General features: G+C 37.5%; 2 protein-coding genes across 2 annotated transcripts; both read left to right on the top strand.

Annotated features, from left to right (window-relative positions):
- The first annotated feature begins 1,204 nt into the window (after positions 1-1,204).
- On the top strand, positions 1,205-2,668 carry LOC131948870 (uncharacterized). The gene is made up of 2 exons (XM_059310569.1): positions 1,205-2,534; positions 2,639-2,668. Exons 1-2 carry the CDS (start codon positions 1,527-1,529, stop codon positions 2,666-2,668), a joined length of 1,038 nt encoding a protein of 345 aa, XP_059166552.1. The 5' UTR covers positions 1,205-1,526.
- A 316-nt stretch (positions 2,669-2,984) lies between these two features.
- LOC131948868 (uncharacterized) lies at positions 2,985-4,694 on the top strand. Its single transcript, XM_059310568.1, has 6 exons — positions 2,985-3,187; positions 3,336-3,441; positions 3,543-3,739; positions 3,847-4,100; positions 4,200-4,362; positions 4,535-4,694. Exons 1-6 carry the CDS (start codon positions 2,992-2,994, stop codon positions 4,684-4,686), a joined length of 1,068 nt encoding a protein of 355 aa, XP_059166551.1. The 5' UTR covers positions 2,985-2,991; the 3' UTR covers positions 4,687-4,694.
- The last annotated feature ends 6,864 nt before the right edge of the window (positions 4,695-11,558 follow it).

Here is an 11,558-nt window from a genome sequence, read left to right as displayed (position 1 = left end):
CCTGGCTTGCCAAGATTACAATGATTTATGTATTTACTGCAGCAATTTTGATTTAAATAGGTTTGTTAAACTTAATATATGTTCCATGAAATACGTTAAAAAATCAAATATAATACTTCAGTTTAAAATTAGATTTAACTACAATCTATGTTGCGTGTTTTAAACATTTTGTTTAATATTTTTAAAATTGTGTGCGTGGCTACCCGTCCAGCGTCACGCTGGTCCATCGCATCTCGGCCTAAATTCTATGTCCACATTCCTTTCTATTGTTATCAAGCCAGCATCCCGCTGGTCTTTGCTTGCCATTCTTCGCTCGCCATTTTCCTCAACAACAGAGCCTTTGTTGTATCAAGCCAGCGGCACTAAGACCTCGTCTTTATCATCGCTTAATCTACCGACGTTTGGATTCTGTTAATAATCCTTTCAAGGACTTAAAACCACTTAATCAACAGGTAACATCGTCAATTTTTATTGATAACAGATTATCCGACAACAGGTGAGCTTGTCGCATCAACAGGTATTGCACCAATTATTGACTTTTTTTTCAACAGTGAGGAGAATAATGTACATAAATTCATATTGCGGTGTAGAAAACACTTTCTGTCATTAAATAAGAGGAAGTCTATTTACATAGTTAGGCATTACAGTAACAGTCTAGGTGATTGTTTTAAATAATAAATATGTTTTCAACGAAAGAACCATCTAAAAGTTCTATTTGGAGAGCTACCCGAAAAAGGGTTAGTAATGATTTAGCTGACTGTATAAGGGCAGTACATGACGTTTCTGTCAGAGGCAGGCCCAGGAATTATGATTATGAGTATGATAGGCCTATTGATAAAAGTAGTAATCAGAAGCCTATTCTCAATGAGTTTGACAGTGTAAATTATTCATCAACACCAGTCACAGTAACTGGTCACCAAGCATGTTATTCAGAAGTTAGAAACGAAGCTCACCATCAACAGACTGGCGCTGAGCAACACATGTATGATAATACTAGCAATTATGATTATACAGATTTAAATGATATTCTGTCGGATGTAGATTGTGAGACAGATGCAGACTCATCGCCAGAAGACAACTATGAAAATAATTTACAAGAGGAAGTCAGAAAGTGGGCTATTGATTTTCAAATAAAAAATGATGCACTTAGTGCCTTACTGTGCTTATTGTGCACCTACCACCCTTCATTACCAAAGGATTCAAGAACTTTGCTGAAAACTCCTAGAAAAATAAATGTTAAAGCTATTACAGGTGGTGCATACTACCATTTTGGAATTGAAAATTGCTTAACAAAATCGAAACATTTATTTAAATTTCTACATTCTCATCCAAATGAGACTCCAGTTATCCATTTGCAAATTAATTTTGATGGTTTGCCTTTATTTAAATCCTCATGCAGTCAATTTTGGCCAATTCTTGGAAGAATTTGTAAACCATTTGAATCTGATCCATTCCTTATTGGTTTGTATTATGGAGGTAGCAAACCAGTTAGCATTGAAGAATATTTAACGGATTTTGTGAATGAAATGCAAGTACTCGAGAAAGGTGCCACTTCACTCAGATTTGAAGACAACGAAGATTCTATTTTTCCTATTAAACTGTGTATATCTTGTTTTATATGTGATGCTCCAGCGCGGTCTTTTGTTAAGAAAACAAAAGGGCATTCAGGTTACTGGGGCTGTGATAAATGTTGTCAAAAAGGGGAGTGGGCTGAAAAAGTCATCTTTCCTGAAATAAATGCAACATTACGTTCAGATGAAGCTTTCGATTTAATTGAAGATGAAAATCATCAATTTCATGGATTATCTCCCTTGACTAGTTTGTCAGTTGGCATGGTCACTCAGTTTCCTTTAGATTACATGCATTTAGTGTGCTTAGGGGTTACAAGAAGAATTCTTTTACTCTGGCTTAAGAGTCCAGTTTCAAAAGGCCTTAGAATAGGAAATCAAGCTGTCCAGCAGATATCAAACCGTCTACTACTCTTCAAAGAATATATTCCACGTGAATTCTCTAGAAAATGCCGTTCTCTGCATGATATAGAAAGGTGGAAAGCTACAGAGTTTAGGCAGTTTTTGTTATACAGTGGTATAGTTGCATTGAAAGGAAATATAGACAAAGTACATTATAGTCATTACCTTTTATTCTTTGTTGGTATTTATTGCCTTACTAGTCCTACTTTATGTTACAGTCATGTTGATTATGCACATGAACTGTTGTGTATGTTTGTAGAAGAAGCTAAAGAACTTTATGGTAAAGAATTTCTGGTTTATAATGTGCATGGGCTCACACATTTGGCAGCAGATGTTAAGAATTTTGGACCACTAGATTCTTTCAGTGCTTTTCCATTCGAAAATTTTTTGGGTATGTTGAAGAAACTTGTTCGTAAACCACAGACACCATTAGAACAAGTTGTCAAGAGGTTATCGGAAAGAGCAGTCTCAGATAAAGGATTATTTTCATCTCAAGATTTTGTAACTGACAAGCCTTATCCTTTTCCAAAAAAAAAACATTGTCTTGGGCCATTGCCAAATGGAGTTAGATGTGATCAATTTGCTCAAATTAATTTTAAAGGTATCTTTTTTTCCATAGATAATGGAGACAACTGTGTTAAAATTGAAGACACTTTCTTTTTGCTTAGAAACATTCTCATTATGGATTTGTCTTCTGAACCAGTACTTGTTGTTGAGCGATTTCTAACATGTTATGATTTTTTTCAATATCCATTATTGTCCTCAAAATTGAGCATTTTTGAGGTGTCAAATCTTTCAGGTAAATTAGAGACATTCAATGTATCAAAAATTGAACAGAAATGTGTTCTCTTACCATACAAAAAGAGATATGTGCTGCTTCCTCTGAATCACAAAGAACAAAAATATTAGAATTTGTTTTATCTAATCCATTTAAGGCTTTAATTTTTATGTAAATACTGTGTATTCATATTTGTTGCAATTAGTATAGTTTATGTATTTAAGTCTGTATTAAAGTTAAAGAATGTACCACCTTCTGGAAACTGTTGAGGACAATGTAAGGATGGTGATGGTGGTGCCAGATGTGTGGCTGCTGCCTGGCAAAAACCAATGTTACTGGCCAAGCACACCAACTGCTGGAGATGCATGGGTGCGCAATGCCAAGCAGCCATGTGAGAGCTGGCAGATTTTTACATATGAGAAAATTCTGCACAGCAATGGTAAGAATTAATATATTTTTAAATTACCAACAATTACTTATATTAAAAATTTTAAATATTAAAAGTAACATATACTTATTATAATACAATTATATTATTGTTTTTTAATGTTTTATTATAACATTTAGACATTTTTATCACATTACAGTTTCCTATGAAAAAATAAAATCACTCGAGAGAAAGGCTCTAGATAAGAGTGATGTTGAGAGCTCAGGATCAGAGCCACATCGGCAGTCACGGCCAACAATTAGATGGTATATATTACAATCTCTAATTTAGATCTTGATCTAAATATATAGCCTCATTTAAGTTTGTTATGTTTGTATAAATAATGAAAATAAAAATTTTGCATTAGGAGTCCCAATGATGATTCTGAATCATCAGAATCATCACCTGCCAGGAAGAAGCAGTGCAGAGTCGGGGTGAGGCGGAGGTCAAGGTCACCTATACCTTCCATAAAATATTTGCCACAACTACCTGAAGCTTCCAAAGCTGTTCCAAAACCCCCTGTATCATATGCACAGTTTTCAGCGTCCCCTAGTTTTTCTGGCTGTAAGTGTATTGTATTTTTTAAAAATAAATCATTACTTTGTTAGCATTCTTGCTTTTGTTTGTAAAAAAATTTAGTAAAGATTTGACATAAACTATTTATTTTCTAGTCACCCAGCAAAGTACAGATCAGCTGATGCCATTTTTTAAAAAGATTATGGAAAACAACGCAGAGCTGCTTGAAGAAATCCGGCGCCTGCATAGAAAAGTGGATAGGCTTGAGGCTAAGTTAAATGGTATGGGGGAGGATATGCCAGAAACTATCCAGAGCTTGCCAGAAGGGTACACCTTTCCTTTAGAGACAGTGGAGCAAATGGTCAGCCTGGATAGTTGTCTGAATGACACTGCAGTACAGAAGAGGATGGTAAGCAATGTTATAACAAAATTACTGTTAAATTAGAAACTAGAGTGTATTATATTTCTTTCAATACTTTGTATTAACTGAATACTTTTTGTTCAACAGAGTCTTTACCTCAGCAACTATGGAGGTAAAAATGCTCGACATGGTCTGTTCAGGGTTTTAAAAGAATTAATATGTCCTCAATTGTCGACTCTTTACTCATTTGAAGGCAAAAAAGGAAAACTGAAATTCAATGACCTCCGGAACCTCAAGATGACAATTTTTGGTAAAATGAAAATGGCTTCTTTGCTTCCAATAACTTAAAATTATATAGGCCTATTTGTATATATCTAGAGCTGTCTGCCTATACAGAAAGACAAAGATGAGGTAAATGACAGATATATGGACAGAAGAATTGACAAGGCAAGATGCTGATAAGTTTTACTATTTTTTTTCAGATTCTATACTAAGATCTTTTAAAAATTCTACTATAAAAGAACTGGAAAAGGGGACAAGTGAATGGCTTGCCATGTCTGGTGACCGTGCAGGGGGGAGAAAAAGAAGAGAGGGCCCCAACAAACAGCTACATAATCATAAAGAGGCTGAGTGATTATTTTAAGCATCAGCCCCCCCCCCCCCCCAATCCCAAGTAAAACAAAATTGCTTACCTTCATTAATGGTATTTTTAAAAAAATCATTTTTTTAATAGAAGTACAAGTTTATTCAAAATAACATAAATGCCTTAGTGATAGTGTTTACTACATTGTAAATCTGTGAAAATGCTGAAATTTTTTAACAAATACTATTACCCCTGTTATTTAAATGTATAAATTAAGTAGGCCTATTTTGTTTGAATGTTATTTTTACTTACCATAGTACATGACAGCTTCTGTATTCTTGTACAGTAAATTAAGTTTTTACATTAGTTTAATTTAAACTGTACTTAACAGCTGTTACATTATATGAACATTTTTGTATATTTGTTTTTAATTTGTTTGTATAAAATTAAAAGTCAACATGAAAGCTACTAGACTACTATTTACATATTCATTTTCTATCAGTACTTTATAATATAGTTATAGTTTTCTTACATTTGAATGAATTGTATAATACATATTTTAATAGATGAACAGTTTTTTGTGAATGTATTGCTGCTTTATTACATTTTGATTAAAGTTTCTTTCACATTTTGAAATTAACTTTGTAAATATTATGACTGATATGAGAATGGAGCTTTTTGTATGTAAAAAATCATAATTTGAGCCTATTTTAGGCCAGGATATAAAAAAAGGTTGAGCCAAGGTACAGCCAAAATATAGCCATTATTGGGCCAAGATATAGCAAATATTGGGCCAAGATGTAGCCAGGATAAAATACACAATGAGCCAAGGTATAGCCAAGATATAGCCATTATTGGGCCAAGATATAGCCATTATTGGGCCAAGATATTGCCATTATTCTGCCAAGATGTAGCCAATATTGGGCCAAGATATAGCCAATATTTGGCCAAGATATAGCCAATGTTGGGCCAATATGTAGCCGGGATATAGCCAATATTGGGCCAAGATATAGCCAATATTTGGCCAAGATCTAGCCAATGTTGGGCCAATATGTAGCCGGGATATAGCCAATATTGTGCCAACATTGCGCCAACATCATGCCGAGTTTCACTACCAATGTTTGGCCAAGGTTAAGCCAATGTTGCACCAAGATGTAGCCAATATTGGTAACCAATGTTTAGCCAATATTGGGCCAATATATGTGTGCTGACTGGGTGGTTCTCAATGGAGGAAGAATTTCGTTCCTCTCATCTGAATACACGAAGACAGTCAGAATGATGAGGTAAAGTTCTCATTGAGGGTCAGGAAGGTCAAGGGTGAGCAGTTGGAAGGTGGAACAGCGAGGGTTGGAAGTGAGGTACATGCTAGGGTGAAAAGTAAGCGGTGAGATAAGGGGAAATAAATGAAGGGGTGGGGGAGGTAAAGGTGAGTGGTGACACAAGGTGAATGGTAGATTAGGTGATTGTGTGGTGAGGTATTTATGATGAGGTAGGCAGTGAGGAACATAATGAATTCTGCTGACGGGATGTATGGGGGTGTATGGTGAGGTATGTAGTTCTGGTGAGATATGGTGAGGTGTGTTGTTCTGGTGAGATACGGTAAGGTATGTAGTTCTGGTGAGATATGGTGAGGTATGTAGTTCTGGTGAGATATGGTGAGGTATGTAGTTCTGGTGAGATATGGTGAGGTGTGTTGTTCTGGTGAGATACGGTGAGGTATGTAGTTCTGGTGAGATATGGTGAGGTATGTAGTTATGGTGAGATATGGTGAGGTATGTAGTTCTGGTGAGATATGGTGAGGTATGTAGTTTTGGTGAGATATGGTGAGGTGTGTTGTTCTGGTGAGATATGGTGAGGTATGTAGTTCTGGTGAGATGTGGCGAGGTATGTAGTTCTGGTGAGATATGGTGAGGTATGTAGTTATGGTGAGATATGGTGAGGTATGTAGTTCTGGTGAGATATGGTGAGGTATGTAGTTTTGGTGAGATATGGTGAGGTATGTAGTTCTGGTGATATATGGTGAGGTATGTAGTTCTGGTGAGATATGGTGAGGCATGTAGTTCTGGTGAGATATGGTGAGGTATGTAGTTCTGGTGAGATATGGTGAGGCATGTAGTTCTGGTGAGATATGGTGAGGCATGTAGTTCTGGTGAGATATGATAAGGTATGTAGTTCTGGTGAGATATAGTGAGGTATAATGTTCTGGTGAGATATGATGAGGTACTTAGTTCTGGTGAGATAATGGTGAGGTATGTAGTTCTGGTGAGATATGGTGAGGTATGTAGCTCTGGTGAGATATGGTGAGGTATGTAGCTCTGGTGAGTTGTGGTGAGGTAGTGCTGGTGAGATATGGTGAGGTATGTAGTTCTGATGAGATATGGTGAGGTATGTAGTTCTTGTGAGATATGGTGAGGTAAGTAGTTCAGGTGAGATATGATGAGGTATGTAGTTCTGGTGAGATATTGTGAGGTATGTAGTTCTGGTGAGATATGGTGAGGTTGCTAGTTCTAGTGAGATATGGTGAGGTATGAAGTTCTGGTGAGATATGGTGAGGTGGAGAAGGCTAACAATGGGGTATGTGAAGGTACAGGTGTACATGAGGTATGTGTACGAAGGTAACAGCTGATGTATATTGAAAGTTAAAGGTCGTACACAAGGATAATAGGTGAGTTATTTAATAAATAATAGAAGGGATGTGATGAGGTAATCGGTGAGTTTAGGTTGCTTGTGAAGAGGTAACAGCTAAGGTAGATGGTGAGGTATTTGATGGTGAGGTAATGAATGATGAGATAGTGCATGGTGAGGTAATGGATGGTGAGATAATGGATGGTGAGATAATGAATGATGAGATAATGGATGGTGAGATAATGAATGATGAGATAATGGATGGTGAGGTTATTCATGATGAGGTTATGCATGATGAGATAATGGATGATGAGGAAATGAATGATGAGATAATGGATAGTGAGATAATGAATGATGAGATAATGGATGGTGAGGTATCATATGGGGAGGTAGCAGATGGTGAGGTAATCGATGGTGAGATAATGTATATTGATATAAAGGATGGTAATATAACATACGTATTCTAAAGTACTAGGTAACATGTACGAAGAAGCCACATCTGAGGTAGATGGTGAGGTAATAGCTGAGGCATGTGACGAGATACACGATTATCTTTTTTTTTTCCACCATACCCCCAGCACTCACATAGCCTACACGTGCGTAGAATGAGATAAATATAGAAAAAGCATGCGCACGGTGTGTGAGGCGAGAAAGATTTGAAGCCGCTAGATGGCACCTGAGTAACAATAAGCCAGGTTTTTGGAGGGAGTTTTGATTACATTGCCGGTTAGTCTGACGTGTGTTTATCCGCCCATTGTCGCGGTAAAAAAAATTTGACAGTAGGACAATTAGGGTTGAGGGTTTCTCGTGCGTTAAATGGGGCTGCGCTTTCTACGCGGAGTGGGCGGTAGGTACAACGATGAGTAGAATACAAAAGGGGTTTAATTGGAATTGGTATCTTCAGGAAAGACGGGAGAGGTGGGAGGGGGGTAAGTTGTTGTCTGGCCAGGAAGGCGGTTTTGTGGGGTTGAAGTCTAGTCGACCGCCACATTAAATGAGCAGGATTAGGGTCTATGACCTGGGGGGTGAGGGGTGGGGGAGTGGAGAGACTGTAGTTATTGTTCGACTCCGTCTTCATGGGGATAAAGAAAGGTACGATAACTTCAGGTCAGGTCATGGGTTATAACACAGGGGAGGGAAGAAGGAAGGGGTGTGTACGTCATGTAAAATCTTAGGGTAGGCTACTCTTTATTCAAAGAAATGACGTTAAGACGCGATTAAGTATTTGTTTGTTTTTTATTTATTTCAGAACATTTTTAGTAATTTCACTCGAACTTTGGGCATACAGTAAACCTGACCTATCCCCCCCCCCCCCCCACCTATGTTTTTATTTAAATTTTTATACTTTTCGGTTAATCATAGGAGACAACCCCTCTACCCTCCAACCGTAATTGAATTCCTGCAACTACTAATAATAAACGTAGCTCTATAATTATTAACACACATGCAATGACACATTTTCCTTTTGCGCTAAAAAGAAACAACCTCGAAACAACTATGAGTGCACTGTAGCAGATACATAGCCCAATAAACCTTTCCTTAATAACCCTCATGTGAAATTCTACCAGTGATTGAAGTATTGTTGATATCGATAACTGGTAACCGAACCTAACCATTTTTCAAACGAGTCGCTTTGGGGGTCGTCCATGGATGACGTCACTCTTGTGAGTGGGGTGGAGGGGGGGGGGGGGAAATTCGTAGTGTGATGAGGGGATGGGGTGGGGCTGTTCAGATAGTGTGACGTCACATTTCTGCGGTTTAAGACAGTAATTTTAGCCATTTTGTTCGCGTCTTAGAAAACTGCTGATGTAAATTGTCAGTCAGTATTTTAGAAAGAAATAGATGTTTAATAGTTTAATAAAAATTGGTAAACTGTAATTTTGAAAGGTGTTGTAGGTTGAGGTGTGACATCATTTTAGGTGGGGGGGGGGGGTAGTATTTTGTGACGATGGGGAAGAGGGAGGTAAACCTCATTGAAAAAAGCGTGACGTCTTTGATGAATGCCCCCCCCCCCACCAAACCTATTCCATACCGTTATAAATATTGTTTTAAAACACAATCTCTATAAGCTCGACTTAAACAAGAGGCACCTCATTTGATCGCGATAGCTCTAGGGTACGGCTAATCAAAAGTACCCCAAAACTATTCCACCCAGCTGTTTACCCGGCCTGTCCGTTCGTCTGTCAGCCCGTCTGCTCATTCGTGTCACGCTCGCGGGCGCCTAGTCAGGTTCCCTCACATAGCTGCTCCCCACAAACTGTTTGGGTGGAAAGAAAGAAAAAAAAACGAGGGAACCCAAGGCAAGGAAAACATTTCACCGTCTGCAATAATATTTGTTCGCAGCGGAGCCTCAAACTTGCGGTATGGGTTCTGATATACCGAGGCGAGAAAATCGTCTGCTTTGTCCAGATTTAGTTTTTGGATGAGGTGAGGCAATGTTGTTGCGGTAATATTTGACATGTCAGTTTTTTTTATTTGGCGCATATATATATATATATATATATATATATATATATATATATATATATATATATATATGTATATATGTTTATAAACGTGTTTATTTATACATATACATACGCACACACACATATATATATATATATATATATATATATATATATATATATATATATATATATATATATATATATATATATATATATATATATATATATATATATATATATATATAGTCCTAAACTACGCCGTTACTGTAATTAAAACCATTTTCCTATCACTGTCACTGACACAAACCCAAGACATAATCTTAGTCGAAACCCAAGACATACTCATCCATTATCATAACCATATCCAGACGCCAAAACTACTTCGCTATACCCCAATATAAAGCTTTATCTCCACATTTTGCACAAACTTAATACACACCTAAATTTTAGCCACAATCCTACCCAAACCGTTGTAAAAACCTTAATCACTATCTACAACTAACCCAAACGGTAGCCAAAACATTATCGCAAGTAAAAAGCAACCCAAAACAGAGCCTATGCCCCATTCCACCTTTTGCCTAAACCCTAACCCAGACCCTACCTACAACGTTAAACTGCTGAAATACGCCAAAACCCGTACCTTAACATTTCATTAGACTTCCGATTGTTATCCAGTCTACACCCGATAGAACCACCCCCCACCTCCACCCCCCCCTCCCCCAGGCATGCTTGAGTTTCCACATTTTGTTTAAACTACAGCCATGCACGGGCTCTGGGGGTGAGTTTATTCCTACCATACACCTGCCATTCACCCCGTGCCTGTAAATCTTCTACAGTTAAGAATAAATCCAGGGGAGAAAACTCGAAAGCTTTACCTCAAATTACCTGCCCTTTTTTTTCCCCTTCTATCTACAATTCTGACTTGGAACTCCATTTGCCTTTTTATAAGTTTAGTCATTTATGTAGTGATTGCGTTTAATGTAAGGTTTATCCACGAAAAGGATTGTTAACTGAATGCATGGCTATTTGGATGTTTTGTTTTTCTATAAGTTTAAACGCCGAGGTTAGATCCACACACAAATCACCCAGATCATCAGATAAACAACAGCATCAGGAAAAAAAAGCGCTTAGTCAAGTCGCCTATATCATGTATTACAGTCAAATTTCAGGCATCTGCCAAAACCCAACCCCAACGTTACACCACGTCACAAAACGCCGGACTTTCATTCTGAAATGGACTCAAAATTGTGCCCCCCCTCCCCCACAACTACTTAATACTTGAATAACAATAAGTAACATTCCTCTTTAGATCTAGCGATCATTTGGGTAAATGAAGTAGAGTTCATGTGTTTCTTGACCTCGGCATACGAAGGGATAATTTAGTCAGCACTATACCCAGCCAACTTTACTTTCTCCAACGTAAGTCAGGTACCCATCAAAGTAGGGTGGACTCAGCTACGTCCGACAAACAAGTCAGAACCGAGATTCGAACTCGAGATCTTCGTACAAGCAGCTAAAAGCTCTACTATTCAACCACGCAGTTCTAAATAATAAAAAATATATCATAAATATGGCGTCTTTTAAAATATTATATTTAAATATATACAAACTTTAAATCTCCTAAGAACCACCCCAATCCCACCCTATTGAAACTGTTTGGTCCATACCCACCACCTCACCCCCTGAACTCACATTCTGCAGCTATATTAATGGACGAAATTTTCTTTTCTTAGAAACGCTTAGACGCATACAGGTGTAATGATTTTGAAGAAAAATCTTTCAAAGTTCGTAATAAATACCCATGTGTGTTGATAGTTGCTGTAAACGAATTATTTGTGTATACATCCT

This window comes from Physella acuta, unplaced genomic scaffold, assembly GCF_028476545.2.
Source record: "Physella acuta isolate Inbredline_101_S28 unplaced genomic scaffold, ASM2847654v3 ptg000663l, whole genome shotgun sequence".
In the NCBI taxonomy this organism is placed as follows: Eukaryota; Metazoa; Mollusca; class Gastropoda; family Physidae; genus Physella; species Physella acuta.
Note: the sequence above shows the minus strand (reverse complement) of the source record. Positions and strands in the feature narration are given on the sequence as shown.